We start from the raw sequence: 21,874 nt of genomic DNA, 5'->3' as shown, positions 1-21,874 counted from the left end.
AATATTTCCAGTGCTGATTGTAGAATGAGGTGTGACAGTGGTTCAACGGTTTAATTTATCTATTTCTTGTTTAATGTAATGTTATCAGCAGTGATATGGAGACGAAGTGTCAGAGTGATCATGAATGTCAGGATAAACTCTTACACAGAAATAAAGGCACATTATTGATTCAAAAGACTTTTATTGAGAAAAAATGTTTTGCAAACAATTAGTTCACAACCAAAAACAAATACACAGAGAAATAAAAAAACTGGTGCAGAACTATCTTGACTAAGGTCATATATTTGAGTTACTGATAAGAATAAGCACAGAACCTGTTATCTACCCTAATTTATAAATGAGTAAAAATACACTGCAACATTCAGCTTAACAGAAATACAGCCACTATGTTTCATGCAGTTTTATTTACATAAAGCAACCCTTTATTTTCCTCCCAGCTCAGGTCTCAGTTTCTCGGCTTTTCAGTTGAACTCTGCAACAGACACAAAGGAAACAACTTCCTGTGAGATGTGTTCATTAACATACTTAAACCTATGGAACCAGCTTCTGTGTCGGTCAATCATAAATGTTGTATTTAACGAACCTGGAGTCTCCAAACCAAAAAGGCCACGAAGGCTCCGTAGACGCAGCTCTTGACGATGAACACACCGTAGGAGAGTTTGGCTTTCGTTGTGATCCTCAGATATTCTTCTGCAGAAAGGTTCAAACATTGAGATGAGTGACATGATTCAAGAGGAAGCATCCATTGTGTTGTGTCTGTGGAGACGGTTGATGTGAGCAGCGGTGAGGTGAACAATGATTAACTGAGTAATGTATTTACCTTTGGTCAGGACGTCAGCTGGAGCTGGTAGAAAAATAAGAAACGCATTAGACAAGAACAGAAGATTATTTAACGTGTTTGTCCAGATCAGGTTTAGGACATGAACGAACCTGTATCACCAGGGATTGATGATGGATAATCGATATATTCCGCCCCATTGAAGAATCTGACGAAGCACTCAAACCGACGCTCGGGGTTGTACCAGTCCTCGGCAGAGACCCTCAGCTGGCTGGTGATTTTGTAGGACTTGCCTTCCCGCAGGGCAGCTTCGTCCGTTACTACACCACTGGTGACGGTTTTACTGTCAACCTGCCAGGATACACTGACATGGTCCGGGTAGAACCCACTGGCCACACACACTAAGGTCTTCTGTCTTTCATTGTCCAGAGGGTTTCGACACTCTTTTTCTGATGGTCTGAGCACCTCCACTGTTGGTGGCTTGACGTCATACTCTGATGGAGACAAAGAAAAAGACATGAAATTATTAATTTAAAGATGAAACGTATAAGAAACCAATGTTAAACACCTAAGTCTAAAATTGAAGATAAAATACCAGAACATTGAGGTTAAACACAAAAACAAATAACAATAACATCACTTGGAAAAAACTACCTCCAATGTTTAAACTTCTCAAATATGTAATTGCTGTATTTGTGTGTATTTGTAATAAGTTATATTTTTATAATAAGTCACAAATTAGCATCATCCTGATGATTAATTCCCTTGATATTTTTTGTGTCTTGATTATTGGGACTAAACAAAACATTCAATCTTACTTTGTTTTACAAATATCATGGTTGTTTTGAATTATTTTAGTCCAAATGCCAAACTGTCTATATAAAATGAGAACTGTCCTGAATAACAGAACATTTATTTTATTATAACAAAGGCTGGTATGTTAACCAAGTATAACGTTTTAACTCGATTTATCTTGTATAGATTTGACATTATTCTGCAGTTTTTTTACAACAAACTCCACAAAACAAGACATTAAAATATTTCCTCAACAATCATTTTTTGCACATTTAGGCTTAATGACTTTCAAAAAACAAAGACTTGTACGAATTATTTTTGAATTTGTTCTTACCTAACACTGTCAGTTTAGTGCCGCTGCCAAAGTAAGCTGGGTTGTAGTTGTTCACACTGATACAAGGCTACAGAGAAAACTGCTCAACCACTCTGCACTGAAAGCTGCAGACTGTGTTTTGAGCTCTTTTATCAGATAAACTAAAACGTTTCACTGTGAACCCAACACTTGAATACATACTATTCCCTAAATAGATTTGCTCTTCCCAAATGTAATCTACCAACTCAGTGTTAATTTTAGAGGCTAAGATAAAACAACATAACGTAACTGGCATGATTCCTAAAATAAAATACATTTTTATTTAATGTTTTGACAGTTTAGAATATTTTTTCATTGAATTAAACAGTAATCTTACCTAAAACAGTGAGCTTAGTTCCAGCTCCAAAGTACGCCTCAGACTGGAAACTCACAGTAATTCACAGGGCTGATAAGAACTCGCTGTGACACCAATATTCTGGGCATTGAGCCAAATGTTTTACTCCTGCACTACACTTGTGAACACAGACAAATCCTTTTTACCAGGCATAAACTAAATTCTGAATTTACCTTTGTCACGTCTTAATTACCACACTTACTTCACAGACTTCAAATTGAATGTTCAGGGAGTATCTTCTTATCAAGGACTATAATATTGACCTGCCACTAAGAGAATCGTGCACAGTGAGGTTGAATCTTTGAATGTTTTCTTACCTAAAACAGTGAGTTTAGTTCCAGATCCAAAGTAAGCCTCGGTGTATGAGCACAGAGACATTCAACTGCACAAAAACTCTTCCTCTTTCCTCTTTAAAGAGTCACTTTGAGATTATTAAAATGTTTTCCCTCACACGGAGCCCATTTACAGCCATAACTGTGGTTTAATCATGATTATGGGATTGAGTTTCACTCTGAGTAAATTCAAAGTTTGCAAAACTCCTGAACAAAGTAAAATCGACTTTAGAATATTTTCTTACCTAGAACAGTTAACTTTGTTCCTCTACCAAAATATGCAACTGAAGAACCCGAGTCACAGTGACTCTAATCAGTGCTGAAAACAGCACAAGTGCTACTTTTACTTTGTTTCTTTATATTAAATTTAGTAGTAAACATAACCAACATGTTACATGCAATTTAAAACCGACAAAAAAAATAATTAATAGCACTACATTCAGTTTTTTGAAGTTTAGTGCAACACCAAAACATATCTGCTTCATTGGGTTTTAGTTTTTAAGAGCTGAATTCATGAGAATAACGTTTTACTCACCAAGAACTGTCAGCTTCGTTCCCTGGCCGAAATAAGCTTCATAATTGACACAGCATTAAAGCTCGTCATCAAAAACCACTGAGCTGAACTCAAACTGTCCAGACCTGAGTACGTTAGGTTTCTTAATGCAGCGTTTCAGTGACAAAGTTATTGCACTTGATCCATTTTAATAAACTTGACTCACCCAGAACAGTCAGTTTGGTCCCTTTTCCAAAGTACGCTTCGTTGAAGTTGTCACAGTGTAAAAATACTGAGCATGAAACTGTTGAGTCTTTGGAAGGTTTTTACTAATACCTCTGTTTATACTTGGATTCCAAAGCAATGTGACATTTATGAATATACAGTAATAAATGGAAATATTTACCTAAAACTGTCAGTTTGGTTCCTTGGCCAAAGTAAGCAGGATCATAGTTGGTCACAGTGTTCTCTGTTCAGCTCAATATTTCAGATATCATGACAACACTTTCTCCTCCACTTTCTCCTACACAACAGCTTCTTTTGTTTTTAGTTTTTCTTTAGTGAAGTGATGTTGTGAAAGCTTAGACTTACCCAGAACAGTGAGTTTTGTTCCTTTTCCAAAGTATGCTTCATTTAAGTTGTCACAGTGTAAACATACTGAGCATGAAACTGTTGAGTCTTTCTCTCTATCAGAGTCTTTGGAAGGTTTTACTAATACTTCTGTTTATACTTGGATTCCAAAGCAGTGTGACATTTAAGAATATACAGTAATAAATGGAAATATTTACCTAAAACAGTCAGTTTGGTTCCTTGGCCAAAGTAAGCAGGCTCAGAGTAGGTCACAGTGTTTCTCTGTTCACTTTTTACTTTACGTCCACACCAGCTTCTTTTGTATTTAGGTTTGTTTTAGTGAAGTGATGTTGTGAAAGCTTAGACTTACCCAGAACAGTCAGTTTTGTTCCTTTTCCAAAGTAGGCTTCACTTCCAGTGTCACACTGACTGTCTCCTTCACCAAAAAGTCACAAAACATCCCAGAAACATAAAGTTAGGACACAGCCTAATAATCCAGAGGATGAAAAAAGGTTAAATCCTGAAGGATGAGCTTCATCTTTCCAAATCTGCTTTGTTTTATACAACCAAAGTTAAACAATCCTCCATTTGAATGAAATATATAAAAATGTAAGACTGTGTTTCAGCCAAATTCTTCATTGTTATCATCTTTCCAGTGCCAGTGTGACCTGACATCAAACACACCTTCAGAGTGTTGATGTTTTCTCCTCCATCGAGAGCCCCAGGTTACAAACAGCCATCTACACAATGGGTGTCAATGGGAGGAGGTTTTTGTGCGGCGGCTCTATGGGAATGTATCACCGTGGCCCCCTGTCCCCACTGTGAGAAAACACTACACAAAAACATAATGTCGTTTTTCTTCACTGTTTCCCACCCCCACCCAGCGTCTCCATATCTCATGCTCCTTCTCTCTGAGAGCAGCTGTACAGGTTGAACTCACTGACAGCTGAACGGCAAAGAGTCTGACTGCTGCTATTTCTGTGTCGGCTAAGAAAAGAAGCGATTTCTGAGGGAACTGTTTTGTCTGTTGTGTTTATTTTAGCCTCTCAAAGGAAGTGACATCATACATGGTCACACCTCCTTATCCACCCATTTATCTGAGAAGAGACGTATAAATACGAAAGAACATTCACTGATGTGACTGATACAGATGAGCCTCAAATTACTCGTTTGTCTTCTAATGTCGAGCTTGAAATTTAGAAACTAGTAAAAGCCAATCCGGTCGCCTTCAGCTCTATGAAGCACTTCTATGTCTTTAAGTGCAGTTTTCAACTTTTGGCTTTCAATGTATTATTCTATATAATGACGGCTCAGTTGACATAACACCTTTTTATTTATAGAAATAAATCAGAATATCTTGATGAAGTACAACACTACTGATAATGTCTAACTTAACTTCCATAACTTTCATTTCTTTACAAGTTAAATCATATCTATAGCAGCATCTAAACAACATATCTTCTAACTATCTTCAACAGGTCATTACTTTTCTTTTGTCAAATGAGTCGGTCCCCTTTTTCTATGGCAAATATTTGTACAGATTCAACATATCCACACAATTTCACAGCTGGTTCATTAAATGATTTTGCAGTATTTCACAATAGAGTACATTATATTTACTACCTCACCCACATGTAGTCTCACGTGAACCCTGTAGAGGTCAGTGTTTGATCTCCACTTAAACCTGATCCTGTTCAGGGTGAAATGCACTGAAATCAACCTCCACCGTATTTTCACCTGCTCACTAATCTGAATTGATCCGCTCTGTGGTGTGTATCACTGAAGCGTGGAGCAGCAGCTCTTGTACATTCTGCAGGATTAATGGAAACTTGCTTGTTTAATAAACTAAAGGGTTATCTTCACTATCACAGCAAAAAGCAGAGGATATTTTCTCGGTTAATCTGTAAATTGTTTCACTTCTGAAATGTTAACTGAACTGAACCAATGACAGTCCAATTAGTGGACAACACAATTCACCTCCTGAGCCACTGCTGCCTCAAATGTTAGAATATAATATAAAGTGTCTGTTATAAATCCTAAAAGGAGGGACATCATTTATTTCTAATCACAACTGAGAAACTAGAACCAATTAATTTCTAGCCTCTTTTCGTCGCCCCCCCACCTGGTCTCTTCTTGGTGTGTTTCTGAGGTTGTTGTTCAGCTGCTGAGGCTCTCTGAACCGCTGTGCTATTCTAGAGGCGCAGTAATACACAGCTGAGTCTCCAGCCTCAACAGGGTGTATCTGCAGAGAGGAGCTGAGCAGTGTCGGCCTTGACATGGTGTACTTGTCTTCTTTGAAAGGAGCCTCAATGTTCGATGAATCTTTTCCAGGAGAACTTGCCACCTGATTTAATTCCCCACTGTTTCTCTGTCTATACCAGAACATGTAGTAATATTGATTATCATCTAGTTCACACTGCAGCGTCACACTTTTGTCTTTGTCATGGCTGAATACAAACTGAGGCTGGAGAATTTTAACACAGACGGAGAAATCTGGAAAACAAGAAAACAATGACAACAAGTAAATGAACGAACAAACCAGAACGAGCAAAAATCTGATCGCAAAAGAAGTCGAATTTCTTTCCTTGTAACTTAAATGTACCTACTAGAGAAGATTGTAACTGCAACCAAGAGTAAGATGTTCATTGTCACAGAAAAAAAGAATCAAAGCCGTCTTCTTCTTTGACAATTCAACTGTTGTCTTACTCTGCTGCCACGATCAAAACTTTTGAAATAGGCTCCTCCTCTTCCTTTCAGTGTGTTAATAGAAACTCTTTTTTCTATGTAAAATATCAAGCCTCAATTACCACATCTTGGGAATCATTGACTCTTTTACTTAAGCAATAGTAACTTTTTTACTCTTTAATGGGGACATATTATGAAAAATCCACTTTTGTAGTGCTTCTACCCGTTAATGTTGGTATCTGGCATGTCAACCGTCCCAAAAACTCTGGAAAAAAACAACTCCCTCGATTTGTTGTGGTGCTTCTATGTAAGAAACTATACGATAAAGTGCGTCGAATGGGAATACGACCAGAATTTACGTTATAGTTGGTCTACATGGCATAGCCCCCCCCGGAGGCGGAGATCTGGTGGAGGAGGAGACCGGGTTACGTTACGAGCCACAGCACGGGTGTTACCTGGGAAGCTAGCCGAGGGGGGGACGCTAACCAGCCGGTGAGCGGGGTGAGAGGCGGAGATCTGGCCGAGAAGCAGAGCCTGCGGTCGGGGTAAGTCACATGCCCAAGCCCCCTCCTCGGCTCGGGCTCGCTGGGTGATGTCGTCTGGGATGCTGGCTCCATGTCAGCAGATTGCTTCTGGTGGACCTGTCGGTGTTTGTTTAGGGTTAGCAGCAGGGAGCTAATGCTAGCTTGCTGTTAGTTTGTGTTTATAGTTGCAGAACTTTCTGGAATGGCTGCTTGTGCACGTTTTTACAGCAGGCGGTTTTAGACAGGGTAAAAAGGGTGCTGTTATAAATTATCCTTGTGGTATTTTGACCAACATTTTTTACAGACATTTCATTAAGACCCCAAGGAGCCATATCAACTGTGGTGAAATGGGCATAATATTTCCCCTTTAATATCAACACTGGCTCATCTGGTGTGTGTTTACTAATTTAATACTAAATTGAGTCATAACTGACAAGGAGCCCAGTAGTAGCCCAGTGTGGCCGGACCTTCAGCACAAGGCTTCTCATACTTATTCATTCTCTACAAACCAAACATGCCACAGCTTCCTCCTGCATGTTGTATGCTACAGTCTGACTTGGTATTTGTATGACTGCCAGGTCCGTGTGCATCACTGTGACTGGCAGCACAGTAGTACGTGCTGGTGTCAGTCAGGAGCAGATCAATGATCTGAAGAGAGAAGTTGTTTTTGGATGCAGCGATAGTTGACTGGAAGCGTCCCTCACTTTGGTCGTATTCTTTGGTGAGAAACTCCACCTGAGCTGCGTAGTGGTTTTGTCGGTACCAGTACATGGTGTAACTGCCCACGCTGAACCGTGGACCCAGGCTGCACTCCAGCATCACTTTGTCTCCTGGGCGAGAGGCTTGATCTCCAGACTGCTGAACAACAACAGCCAGACCTGTGGCACATGACAAATTACACAAATACATGAAAACAGCCAGAGAAACAATCAGAGCATTGGTTAGATAGTACAGCCATGATGAGAGAAAACATAAAACCCACCAGATTGTAAAGAAGAGACAGATAAATGAGTGTGACGAGCATGTTAGTGATGTGCAATGATACTGACTACCCCCCAAAAGTGAAGCCAGTGAATCTCAATTGCCTCCTGGTGGCTGGCTGCAGTACAGGTCACAAACCCAGCCTTCTCTGTGTTATTGAATTGGACACGGACCAAAGTGAAATGTCAAATTATTCTGCCAAATAATTTTCTTATCACACTGATGAATGTCCAGGTGTAAATTAAAAACGTGATGAAACTTCAGGATTGACACCGACTTGCGATTAGTTGTGGTTATGTGCTTATGATATGAAGACTTGGTGTGCGTGCGTGAGTGCGTGTGTGTGTGTGTGTGTGTGTGTGTGTGTGTGTGTGTGAGTGCGTGTGTGTGTGTGTGTGTGTGTGTGTGTGTGTCCAATCACAGCTGGAGACGTCCTCCATGTTTCTGCTGAAGAAACGCAGCTTCCTCCAGTGAGAGTCTGTGAAACAACACAAGTGGCTTATCAGGCAGATGCACAAATCTCATGCCCAGTAAAACCATCAGGGTTTTTAGTCAGGGAGTCTCATTGAACCACATCACTGTGTACTGGCAGCACAGAAATAAACAGCAGTGTGTGACAGGTTTGCCCTGTTAATAACGAGCGATCCTGTTGTGGTGCTTTCTCTGCTCAGCTTGAATTGTTCTTTGAACTGAGTCTCATAGTTTTGTGGGCTGTTTGCATATCCGTACCCAATGAGGGTCAAAGACAGACGGTCCTGTCTCTGCTGATACCAGGGCATGTATGGAAGGTTATTATCATTGTGACTGCAGTTGATCTGGACCACAGTGTTCTCCTTCACTATCTGTGGAGGAGACTGTTGAAAAGTAACAGCGCTCACCTGACCTGTGGGGAAAAAAAGCCGATTTACTAAAATGTTATTGATTCTGACCAAAAAACAAATATATGAGTTTCATAGACAAAGAAATACTAAATGAGTATTGATTAAATTAATGGAAAATTCTACATCTTACAATAAAAACCGATGAAGAGCAAACCAAATGTTTGCACAGGTGAAGGCATCGTGAAGAAATGAAGTGCTGCTCTGAGAAGAATAAGGCTGTGTGTGTGTGTGTGTGTGTGTGTGTATGTGTGTGTATGTGTGTGTGTTTGTGTGTGTTTGTGTGTGTGTGTGTGTGTGTGCGCGTGCGTGCGTGCGTGCGTGCGTGGGTGTGGGTGTGTGTGTTAATTCTTCCCCCCCTTCTCTTGATAAAGGCTTTATGCCGTGAGCTGTGCCTCCCCCTGTTGGTTGCATCTATCCTCAGTTACTTGTCCTGTGTTTCAACTTTAATCTTTTTATTTTATTTTATACAAAAAGTCATATAATCCTTCATTTTACAGAGCAGTTTCTCATCTCATCTCATCTCATTTTCATCCGCTTATCCGGGGTCGGGTCGCGGGGGGAGCAGCTCAAGCAGGGGGCCCCAGACTTCCCTTTCCCGGGCCACATTGACCAACTCTGAAGGGGGGATCCCGAGGCGTTCCCAGGCCAGTGTTGAGATATAATCTCTCCACCTAGTCCTGGGTCTTCCCCGAGGTCTCCTCCCCACTGGACGTGCCTGAAACACCTCCCAAGGAAGGCGCCCAGTGGGCATCCTTACCAGATGCCCGAACCACCTCAGCTGGTTCTTTATAATTTTTTTTCTAATTGTTGTTTATTCCTCCTTTTCTCTTCAGTTAAATTGACTCAAGTGAAAACGCATTTGCAGTAAATGTCCCTGATAACATCTCCACATTGTGGTTGACATCCTTCCTGTTATCATTAATGTGAGTCAGATGTCGGGGGATGTTTTTGTCATAGACTGGGTGTCTGTCACAGCACTGTGTAGACTGGCAGCGCACAGATAAACAGCCTCATCTTTCCTCTGAGCGCTGGGTATCTTCAGAGACCACGTCTTCTTCTGCAATATCTTTGCCTCAAAGCCAGATTTGAATCCTTCTTCAAAGGTGGCAGAGCTGCCAGCTAAATAAACCATTAACTGAGGTTGTGTTCCTCGCTGCTGTTTGTACCAGTACATATACTGATAGTCAGTGTCATTCTGGTAGCAGTGCATTTCTGCAGAGCCACTGGGAGACCTTGAAATGTACTGGGGCCACTGAGTGATCAGCACAGAATGAGAAACTCCTGAAATGAAAGAAAACAGAAAACATATCTATAAAGGCTAAAGTATAAATAAAGTTTGAGTGAAATCAAAATGTTTCAACTCAAATGCTACAAATTATTAAAGCGCAGGGAAATTTGTATAAAAAATTGAAAGTGAGAGCATTGTGTTTTTGTTTTTATAGATTTTTACTTTACCTGAAGCCCAGAGTACAATGAAAGTCAAGGTGGTGAAGCTCGGAATCATTTTGACTGTAAAGGAGGAAGAGAAGTTATTGGAAATACAGTGAGTGAACCAACACTCTCTCTTCAAATCTAAAGGGAGGAAATGACATCAGAACCTAAACCCAACATGTGATAGAAGCAAAAAAAAAATAACTGTGACATTAGCAAACACTGTTGAATACATTTATGTCCTGCCTCTGTGTGTGGCCATAGAAAACAGCTGTTTTCAAACATGAACTCTGAGTTTTTCTTTCCCATATATTAACATATTGTCCTTGTCAGTGTCTTCTACCTGAATGACCGCTTTATTTCATCCTTAGATCTTTCTTCTTTTTCAGCTTTGCTTCTGATGCATGTTAGAAACATCAGAAACGTGCCCTCAACTGTCTTTTTCATCATTGCTCCCTGAATGTAATGTCAAAATTCCAGTTATAATGAAGACTGTCACATGGTTTTAGTGGTTCCCTGTCTGTGTGCTGGTATCTGCTCCATCGTAATGGAGGTTTCATGTAAGACACCGTCTCCGTCTTAATAGCTGTGTACACTGGCTGCTCCAAAATATTCTCCACTGTCTTCAGGGTGCCTCGGCTTCTTAATGTGAAGAAAAGCTTGTTTCTCTCCGTTTCCACTCACTTCAAAGTGGCCGACAAACAGTGACTGGATCTCAAGAAATTTATAATTCACATAGCCAATAATCTTCAGAGAACTGTCTCCTGCTGAGCGCTGGTACCAGAGAATCGTGTCGTAGCGTGGATTTTGATGTGATAAGCTCAGGTTGACTTCATGGTTGGGTTTCACGAGCAGCTCAGATGGCGTCTGACACACTTGTGATTCATCACAGAGGTAAACACCTGCAAAGAGATCATATATATATTTAAGTTCAAACTTAAACATCCTATCTCTACACTATAAAGTTATTGAAAGAATTATTGCTCACTTAGAGTGGATTGCAATTCATTCTTCGCTCCATTTTAAATTGATTATTTATTTAAGAGTTATAAGTGTTGTCATGACTTCATACCCTTGATACAGATCACGGTAATGATGGATGTGAGGAGACGAGGTGGCGTCATGTTGAATAGTGAGGAAGCGGCTGGAGTCTGCTGAGTTTTGTGGACGAGGATGTGCAGGAAGTGAAGTGAGGTTGACATACAGACATCTGAAGAGGAACTGAAGTCTTGCTGTCATCTGGTATTAGAAGTGTGTGTTGTGTAGTACCGCATTGCGTGCCACTTGTGTACACGTGCACAACTGCAGCTGAAACTAGTTCTGACTGTCTGCCTGAATGGTAAAAACTTTGTGGACCAGGATAGCGTAAGTGAGCACATGGCGGATTGTACAATCTGCAACAAAGGAGCAAAACACCAAGTTGGTGTCTAAAAATATGGTTTCATTATGACAGTGTGACGAGACAAAGTATAAAATGTTGGGCCGCTACAGTTTAATTGAAGAAACTCTTTCAGGGTTTGAGAGTTTGAGGTTTTTTTCTCTTCATGACAAGCTGCTGAATGATGAACGAGGACAAATCTGCCAGACCACACAACCTCAAAACCTTCTTAGGAGAGTTGGTTTTGTGTTTGTGTTTGTTTGTGTGTGTGTGTGTGTGTGTGTGTGGGGGGGGGGGATTCTTCCCCCCCTTCTCTTGATAAAAGCTTTATGCCATGAAATGTGCCTCCCCCTGTTGGTTGCATCTATCCTCAGTTACTCGTCCTGTGTTTCAACTTTAATTTTTTAATTTTATTTTATACGACAAGTCATATACTCCTTAATTGTACAGAGCAGTTTATTCTTTATAATTTATTTTATAATGAATATTTATTCATCCTTTGCTTTTCACTTACATTGACTCAAGTGAGAAGGCATTTCCAGTAAATGTCCCTGATAACATCTCCACATTGTGGTTTACATCCTTCCTGTTATCATTAATGTGAGTCAGATGTCTGGGGATGTTTTTGTCATAGACTGGGTGTCTGTCACAGCACTGTGTAGACTGGCAGCGCACAGATAAACAGCCTCATCTTTCCTCTGAGCGCTGGGTATCTTCAGAGACCACGTCTTCTTCTGCAATATCTTTGCCTCAAAGCCAGACTTGAATCCTTCTTCATAGTTTGCAGAGCTGCCCACTAAATAAACCATTAACTGAGGTTGTGTTCCTCGCTGCTGTTTGTACCAGTACATATGCTGATAGTCGGTGTCATTCTGGTAGCAGTGCATTTCTGCAGAGCCACTGGGAGACCTTGAAATGTACTGGGGCCACTGAGTGATCAGCACACAATGAGAAACTCCTGAAATGAAATAAAACAGAAAATATATCTACAAAGGCTAAAGTATTAATAAAGTTTGAGTGAAATCAAAATGTTTCAACTCAAATGCTACAAATTATTAAAGCGCAGGAAAATTTGTGTAAAAAATTGAAAGTGAGAGCATTGTGTTTTTGTTTTTATAGATTTTTACTTTACCTGAAGCCCAGAGTACAAAGAAAGTCAAGGTGGTGAAGCTCGGAATCATTTTGACTGTAAAGGAGGAAGAGAAGTTAATGGAAATACAGTGAGTGAACCAACACTCTCTCTTCAAATCTGAAGGGAGGAAATGACATCAGAACCTGAACCCAACATGTGATAGAAGCAAAAAGAAAATAACTGTGAAATTAGCAAACTCTGTTGAATACATTTATGTCCTGCCTCTGCGTGTGGCCATAGAAACTCCTCAGGTAGATTTAATGTTCTTTGTCGTGGCACGAATTGGAAAAACAGCTGTTTTCAAACATGAACTCTGAGTTTTTCTTTCCCATATATTGACATATTGTCCTTGTCAGCGTCTCCTACGTGAATGACCGCTTTATTTCATCCTTAGATCTTTCTTCTTTTTCAGTTTTGCTTCTGATGCATGTTAGAAGTGAAGTGAGGTTGACATACAGACATCTGAATAGGAACTGAAGTCTCGCTGTCATCTGGTATTAGAAGTGTGTGTTGTGTAGTACCGCATCGCGTGCCATTTGTGTACACGTGCAACACTGCAGTTGAAACTAGTTCTGACTGTCTGCCTGAATGGTAAAAACTTTGTGGTCCACGATAGCTTAAGTGAGCACATGGCAGATTGTACAATCTGCAGCGACGGAGCAAAACACAAAGTTGGTGTCTGAAAAAAATGGTTTCATTATGACAGTGTGACGAGACAAAGTATAAAATGTTGGGCCGCTACAGTTTAATTGAAGAAACTCTTTCAGGGTTTGAGAGTTTGAGGTTTTTTTCTCTTCATGACAAGCTGCTGAATGATGAACGAGGACAAATCTGCCAGACCACAGAACCTCCAAACTTTGTTAGGAGAGTTGGTTTTGTGTTTGTGTTTGTTTGTGTGTGCGTGTGTTTGTTTGTGTGTGTGTGTGTGTGTGTGTGTGTGTGTGTGTGTGTGTGTGTGTGTGTGTGTGTGTGTGTGTGTGTGTGTGTGTGTGTGTGTGTGTGTGTGTGTGTGTGTGTGTGTGTGTGTGTGTGTGTGTGTGTGTGTGTGTGTGTGTGTGCGTGTGTGTGTTTGTGTGTGTGTGTGTTTTTGTGTGTTTGTGTGTGTGTGTGTGAAAGGGTTTTATGTATAGCATACAGGTGTGATGATGAACTGTGCTTTACTAGCTGCACAGAAATACGTTGCAGTGTGTTCAAGTGCTTTTAGTTTGATTATGGAAAGTGAACCATTTGTTGTGCCTCCATTTGGATCACCAGCTACTCTGAAGTGTTTACGAAACTGCTCTTCAATGCTGCTGTCATCGTACAGTTGCCTTGCAATGATTTTCAGATCTTCTTCCCCTGGAGACTGCTGGTACCACAGCATCACTCTGAAGTCAGACCGATCGTGGGTGCAGACGAGTAGCACATCATCTCCAGCTCGTTTTAAGAGAGCAGAGGGAGACTGGTCAACCTGAATCCCTAAAGAAATACCTGCTGTCATCACAGAGGGATCGATTAGGGATTTAAATAGTGAAGGCAAATACAGTAAAAGAAGTATTTAACAGTGAAGCCGTTTTTACCTGTGAGAAGAGTGAAAAAGAGAAATCTAATCCTCATGATGAGATCTGACTTGTCACATAACAGGGTGTCTGTCGTGAACAGTTTTAAGCAGGAAACAGATACACAGATGCAATAAAGAGGCGTTGCTATAATAGCTAATATGATTACATCAAGCTCAATATAAAACCACAAAAGCAGGTGTGTGGGTGTAGCTGATTATGTCTTATTCAAAACCACAACGGAGAAAACAGTTTTATTTGAATTCAGTTGGGATTTTGTCTGAGTGTGTTGCTGGCCTCACAGTTTTTTTTTTATATTACATTTTTTGACCGGGATAGTGTATATAAATATCTTATTTTTAATGAAGCTGCAGCAAATTTGCACTGTGTCACCCAGGGTTTTTGACGAGGTCAGAGGAAGACTGATGGACGTCAAGACCCAGACGTGCACATGTAAGACAATGTCTTTACAGCAGTGTTTGACAGTCTTGTCGATTTCAGTAGCTGAAATCAGGTCCCATCGATTGTCTCTGTTCAGGACGAGGAACAAAACTCCTGCAAAGATAGAAACCGGTAAAACCTTGTAGAAACTATTGATAAAGTTTGATAACTGAATCACCAACCATAAGAATGTGTGCATGTTGATGGACTGTAAGCTCAACGTGATACTCTTTCATTAACACCTTTCTCTCTAAACCAGTTAACTGTCTCTGGGCTGCCTGAGTTGAGCTTGAGTATTTCTTCAGCTCCAGCACCACCTTCTGGAAAGTTACATATAAAAAAACTTATAATGCAACACATTTATTGGCCAGCAGTTTTTGTGCAGCTTCTAATACTTCTCCAAACACTGTGCTTACTGACAGCACAGAAATACACAGCGCTGTCCTCAGGCTGCACGTTTTTCACAGTAAGGGAGCCGCTCTTGAAGTCTGGTCTGACGGCTGAATATTTGTCTGCGGCGCTCTTGCCGTAGTCTGGGTCCAATCCATAAAATGCGAAGACAATGAGGGTCATGGTCTCCCCGTGGCGCTGCCTGAACCAGTACATCTGGTTATGAGCAGCGTCTCTGTTGTGGCTTCAGTTCATCTCTGCGGATTTGGACACGTAACTCCAGCTGGTTGCAGGTAACTGGGTCACATGCTGGCAGAGACCTGTGCGGAGAAGATACAAAACTGAAAAAAAAATGTATAAACTTTTCGGTGAAAGAAGTCTTTTTTTTTCAGTGAATTAAAAAAAAGCCCTATCTCGCAATCTTAAAATAAGTAGAATAAATTAAATAAGTAGAATAAATGTGCTGATGTGTTCTCCTGATCTGCACCAACATTGCGTCAGAATCTTCCACCAAGTTAAGTGGAATTCCATTCAGTAACAGTAATGTGTAATCCTGCTGACAAGCAAACAAAGAGACACGGGCAAAACCATAACCTCCTTGGCAGTTAAAACAAGTCATCTTTAAAAATTACTTTTTGTTCAAGTACCTTGAAGCCAGAAAGACGAGACTGTAAATGTGATGAGTAGTGAACCCATTGTACTGATTCAGATGAAATGAGCCTCAGCGGACATACTGAATGTCTGAGGCTGCTCTTTATAAGGGAGTTGTGACATGACTCCAGAGGAAGGACCTCCTATTACAATCTCTGATCTGTGAGAGGTTAGACTGGTTCACTCCAGGTGCAAGAGTCATGTGAGCTTTACTACAGAGATGAAAACTGTTTGATGGTGAGGTTCTTGTACTGGGGAGCACATGGTGGCTTCACTGTGTAAACTAGCAGCACAGAAATACACTGCACTGCTGTTCAGGTTCAGTCCTTCAATTGTTAATGTGCACGTCGCATCTTTATTCGCGTTCCCGTCGATTTTCACACCAGATCCAGTCTGTGGGAATCCAAAGTTACCGACCATGTATCCTAGGAGCTGAAGCTCTCTGTTATTTATCTGCTTGTACCAGAGGATTCGATCGTAGCTGTCAATACTGTGTGAACAGCTGATTATGGCTGTTTCTGCTGGTTTCTTGTAAATGTGAGCTGGACTCTGCTGGACTTTCTGACTGAGAGAGGAACCTGTGGGAAAACACGGACGAATTTAAAAAGTGAGAAACATAAAACTTCACGAAAAAGAACAGAAATAGTTGTGGTAAAATAAAACATAAAAAGTTCTCAAAATAATTTTCACAGTACCTGAAACCAAAATATAGTTTAAAGTTAAGCTGAAGATAAAATAAAACAGGACAATCATTTTGTGTTGTCTGGCTGTTTGGTTAAACCTTGTTGCAGTGGATCGTTGTGTTTTCTTCAGTCCATCAGCAGTTACACCTCCTGTATGAGTCAACTCCCTCTTCTCTCAACTTCATAACTGTCATATCAACTCTCACCACAGTTCAGAGTAACAGAAAGTACAAATACTGCCCCCTAATGAGAGGAGGGTGTGTGTGTAAGGGGCTGGGAGCTGATGAAAGAACCTCATTTGCAGGTTTTTGTACTGAGGAGCAGATGATGTGTTTCACTGTGTAAACGAGCAGCACAGAAATACACTGCACTGCTGTTCAGGTTCAGTCCTTCAATTGTTAATGTGACATTCTGATCTTTATTCGCGTTCCCGACCATTTGCACACCAGATCCAGGCTCTGGATATCCAGATTTACTAACTATGTATCCCAGGAGCTGAAGCTCTCTGTTATTTATCTGCTTGTACCAGAGGATTCGATCGTAGCTGTCAATACCATGTGAACAGTAGATTTTAGCTGTTTCTGTTGGTGTCTTGTAAATGTGAGCTGGACGCTGCTGGACTTTGTCACTGAGAGAGGAACCTGTGGAAAAAAGATAAATGAAGCATTAAAATACAATATGAGCCTGAACACTTTGAAAAACAGATTAAAATGGTCACTTGCAGTGCACCTGCAACATTACATAGTGAATGCAGACATGAATAAAGGTTTATTTAACATTTCTGTTTATATTATCTCAAAGCAGAATCTAATAAATGAACACGACAATCATTTAGTATTTCCTCAGTGTTTTTGTTCCATCCCTTTGAGTTTAAACATTAAGGAACGCAGTAGTTTGAGATTATCTCTGAACATTATTTCATTACCTGAGACCAGTACGATATTAAAGGTCATGAAGAAGAGTGTGATCATCTTGTTGTCTTTCATGGCTGGCTTTAGGAACGATCATCTGTGGTGTGTTTTCATGGCTGCATATGCTGTTCTTCTTAAGTCACACCTCTGTTTCCTGGTAACCCGTACACACACCATCCTCTTCCTGTATCACCTCGTATGACTGCTGTGCTGTGCTGTGTACTGAGGGGTCCACTAAGTGGCCCTAAACTCTATTTAGTCAAACCATTGTTTTAATAGTCAATAATTAACTTTCATAATAAGAGCTTTTACAGCACTCTTGCTTTCCTGCTAAAATTCTGAGGTGATTGTGTACTGAGGGGTCCACTCATTCATGGCAGGTGTAGGGTCCGAGTTTTGCTCCTGTGTGACTGCTTCTGGTTTCAAGAAGGTAGTTCAGAAACCAATGGTTGATATCATGGGGGACTGCGACTTGTTAATTTCAGATTTTGGCCATTTCTGTTGGTGTCTTGTAAATGTTAGCTCGACGCTGCCGGACTTTGTGACTGAGAGAGGAACCTGTGTTAGAACGATCAAGAAAGATCAGACAAAAACAACTAGTGATGAATAAAAAAACTGAAGAACATAAAACCTCACAAAATGTAACAGAAATAACTGTGGTTAAAATAAAATATAAGTTCTCAAAACAATTTTGACGTTACCTGAAACAAAAATATTGTTGAAAATCTCTTGTTTTGGTTAAACCTTGTTACAGTGGATCTTTGTGTTTTCTTCAGTCCATCAGCAGTTACACCTCCTGTATGAGTCAACTCCCTCTTCTCTCAACTTCATAACTGTCATATCAACTCTCACCACAGTTCAGAGTAACAGAAAGTACAAATACTGCCCCCTAATGAGAGGAGGGTGCGGTTGTAAGGGGCTGGGAGCTGATGAAAGAACCTCATGTGCAGGTTTTTGTACTGAGGAGCAGATGATGTATTTCACTGTGTAAACTAGCAGCACAGAAATACACTGCACTGCTGTTCAGGTTCAGTCCTTCAATTGTTAATGTGACATTCTGATCTTTATTCGCGCTCCCGTCCATTTTCACACCAGATCCAGGCTCTCTGAAATCAAAGCTACCCAACATGTATCCTAGGAGCTGAAGCTCTCTGTTATTTATCTGCTTGTACCAGAGGATTTGATCATAGTTGTCAATACTGTGTGAACAGTGGATTTTGGCTGTTTCTGTTAGTTTCTTGTAAATGTGAGCTGGACGCTGCTGGACTTTGTCACTGAGATAGGAACCTGTGGAAAACACATAAATTAATAATTTAACTACAATATGAGCAGGAACACTTTGAAAGACAGATTAAAATTGTCATTTGCAGTGCACAGGCAAGATTACATTGTAAATGCAGACATGAATAAAGGTTTATTTAACATTTCTGTTTATATTACCTATAAGTAGAATCTAGTAAATGAACAGGACAATCATTTAGTATTTCCTCAGTGTTTTTGTTCCATCCCTTTGAGTTTAAACATTAAGGACTGCAGTAGTTTGAGATTATCTCTGAACATTATTTCATTACCTGAGACCAGTACGCTATTAAAGGTCATGAAGAAGAGTGTGATCATCTTGTTGTCTTTCATGGCTGACTTTAGGAACGATCATCTGTGGTGTGTTTTCATGGCTGCATATGCTGTTCTTCTTGAGTCACACCTCTGTTTCCTGGTAACCCGTACACACACCATCCTCTTCCTGTACCACCTCGTATGACTGCTGTGCTGTGCTGTGTACTGAGGGGTCCACTAAGTGGCCCTTACCTCTTATTTTGTCAAACCATTGTTTTAATAGTCAATAATTAACTTTCATAATAAGAGCTTTTCAAGCACTCTTGCTTTCCTGCTAAAACTCTGAGGGGATTGTGTTGAAAGGTTAATTGAATTAAAATGGGTCCATGTTGGATCAAGTGTGTGTAACTGTCGGGTTAGCTGCAGAGATCTGAAGAGTTGTTGATGGGAGTGTCACTTCAGTTTGTGACGTTTGATCCTGCAGCTGTATTCAAAAGTCTGGCAGGAAATCAAAAAGCAACTGGGAGTATTTATGATGCTGGAGGTCCCCCTATGGCATGTGAGAGAGAAGGATGGAGGAGTGCTGGCATTGCACTGGGGTTTTTGTTAATCTACCCTGTGAGTGTGTGTCACTGTGTTCACTGACTGCACAGAAATACAAGCCTTTGTCTTCTGGCACCAGATTCTTTACTGTCAATGTCCCACTGAGCACATCAGGCTTGGTGGAGGAGAACTTCTCTTCAGTGAATCCAGGTTCATATTCACGGTGTGTCTCTGTAGACATCAACAGTATTTGCTCCAGCGTCTCTCCCGGGAGCTGCCTGTACCAGTACATCTGGTAAAAGGAGGAACCCTTGGTGTGGCTGCAGTTTATTGTTGCATCTTCACCCGTGTGTTTCCACAGTACAGATGATTGTGTGACATCGTTGCCATCAGACAGACCTGTGTGTATTACCGTCACATTATAAACACACAAAAAAAGAAAGATCAACTATAATAAGAACATGAGTAATTTGATGTAAAGTTTAATTATTAACTGGTCGATTTGTATTGTTTATTACCTGAAGTCCACAGAAAAAGGACACATAATATGAGAAGGTCTTGTTTGATGGTGGTAATATCCATGTCAGTCAGAAAGTGTTTGAGTCCTCGTATGTTACAGCGTCATGAAGAGTTGAAGGTGGGAGTGTCACCACATGTAAATCTGTCTGTGTTTTTCATTGTGGTTAAACTGGCATAGACCATTTTCCTAAGCGTTTACAGTCTCAATCACAGGTTCCAAGTCTTCCTCATTATAGAGTGATGGTCCCACTTTGAGTCAATAGATGAAAAAACATTGTATTCAATGGGGCCTGGAAACCATATGAACAACAGCTACTCTCATTCAATGGCAGGTGTAGGCTCCAAGTCGTGCTCCTATGACTGCTTCTGGTTTCAAGAAGGTAGTTCACAAACCAATGGTTGACATCATGGGGGGCTGCGACTTGTTAATTTCAGATTTTGGCTGTTTCTACTAGTTTCTTGTAAATGTTAGCTGGACTCTGCTGGACTTTGTGACTGAGAGAGGAACCTGTGGAAGAACGACCAAGAAAGATCAGACAAAATACAAACACTTGATGAATTTAAAAACTGAGGAACATAAAACTTCACAAAATCTAACAGAAATAACTGTGGTTAAAATAAAATACAAGTTCTCAAAATAATTGTTGTTGTTACCTGAAACAAAAATATTGTTGAAAGTCAAGGTGAAGATAAAATAAAGCAGGACAATCATTTTGTGTTGTCTGGCTGTTTGGTTAAACCTTGTTGCAGTGGATCTTTGTGTTTTCTTCAGTCCATCAGCAGTTACACCTCCTGTATGAGTCAACTCCCTCTTCTCTCAACTTCATAACTGTCATATCAACTCTCACCACAGTTCAGAGTAACAGAAAGTACAAATACTGCCCCCTAATGAGAGGTGGGTGCATGTGTGTAAGGGACTGGGAGCTGATGAAAGAACCTCATGTGCAGGTTTTTGTACTGAGGAGCAGATGATGTGTTTCACTGTGTAAACTAGCAGCACAGAAATACACTGCACTGCTGTTCAGGTTCAGTCCTTCAATTGTTAATGTGACATTCTGATCTTTATTCGCGTTCCCGTCCATTTTCACACCAGATCCAGGCTCTAGTGATTCAGATTCACCATACATGTATCCCAGGAGCTGAAGCTCTCTGTTATTTATCTGCTTGTACCAGAATATTTGATTGTAGGTGTCAATACTGTGTGAACAGTGGATTTTGGTTGTTTCTTTTGGTGTCTTGTAAATGTGAGCTGGACGCTGCTGGACTTTGTGACTGAGAGAGGAACCTGTGGAAAAAAGATAAATTCATCATTTAACTACAATATGAGCATGAAAACTTTGAATAACAGATTAAAATGGTCATTTGAAGTGCACCTGCTACATTACATAGTGAATACAGACATGAATAAAGATGTATTTAACATTTCTGTTTATATTACTTATAATTAGAATCTAGTAAATGAACAGGAGAGTCATTTAGTATTCCCTGAGTGTTTTTGTTCCATCCCTTTAAGTTTAAACATTAAGGAACGCACTAGTTTGAGATTATCTCTGAACATTATTTCATTACCTGAGACCAGTACGATATTAAAGGTCATGAAGAAGAGTGTGATCATCTTGTTGTCTTTCATGGCTGACATTAGGAACGATCATCTGTGGTGTGTTTTCATGGCTGCATATGCTGTTCTTCTTAAGTCACACCTCTGTTTCCTGGTTACCCGTACACACACCATCCTCTTCCTGTACCACCTGGTATGACTGCTGTGCTGTGCTGTGTACTGAGGGGTCCACTAAGTGGCCCTAAACTCTTATTTTGTCAAACCATTGTTTTAATAGTCAAGAATTAACTTTCATAATAAGAGCTTTTCCAACACTCTTGCTTTCCTGCTAAAATTATGAGGTGATTGTGTTGAAAGGTTAATGGAATTAAAATGGGTCCATGTTGGATCAAGTGTGTG

At 40.4% G+C, this 21,874-nt stretch overlaps 1 protein-coding gene and 1 long non-coding RNA gene across 2 annotated transcripts; both read right to left on the bottom strand.

The window, feature by feature from the left end:
• Positions 1–168: 168 nt before the first annotated feature.
• LOC133961956 (M1-specific T cell receptor beta chain) lies at positions 169–12,774 on the bottom strand. The gene is made up of 7 exons (XM_062397375.1): positions 12,688–12,774; positions 12,206–12,513; positions 2,263–2,305; positions 931–1,272; positions 821–844; positions 584–690; positions 169–472 (listed from the first exon to the last, which is right to left on the bottom strand). The coding sequence occupies exons 1-7, from the start codon at positions 12,734–12,736 to the stop codon at positions 446–448; spliced, it is 900 nt and encodes a 299-aa protein (XP_062253359.1). The 5' UTR covers positions 12,737–12,774; the 3' UTR covers positions 169–445.
• LOC133961959 (uncharacterized) lies at positions 4,046–6,369 on the bottom strand. The gene is made up of 3 exons (XR_009922062.1): positions 6,282–6,369; positions 4,360–6,168; positions 4,046–4,111 (listed from the first exon to the last, which is right to left on the bottom strand). It is a non-coding gene; the product is annotated as an uncharacterized LOC133961959 (long non-coding RNA).
• Positions 12,775–21,874: the final 9,100 nt, after the last annotated feature.

The sequence above is a fragment of the Platichthys flesus genome, chromosome 10 (genome assembly GCF_949316205.1).
Source record: "Platichthys flesus chromosome 10, fPlaFle2.1, whole genome shotgun sequence".
NCBI classification, from domain to species: domain Eukaryota; kingdom Metazoa; phylum Chordata; class Actinopteri; order Pleuronectiformes; family Pleuronectidae; genus Platichthys; species Platichthys flesus.
Note: the sequence above shows the minus strand (reverse complement) of the source record. Positions and strands in the feature narration are given on the sequence as shown.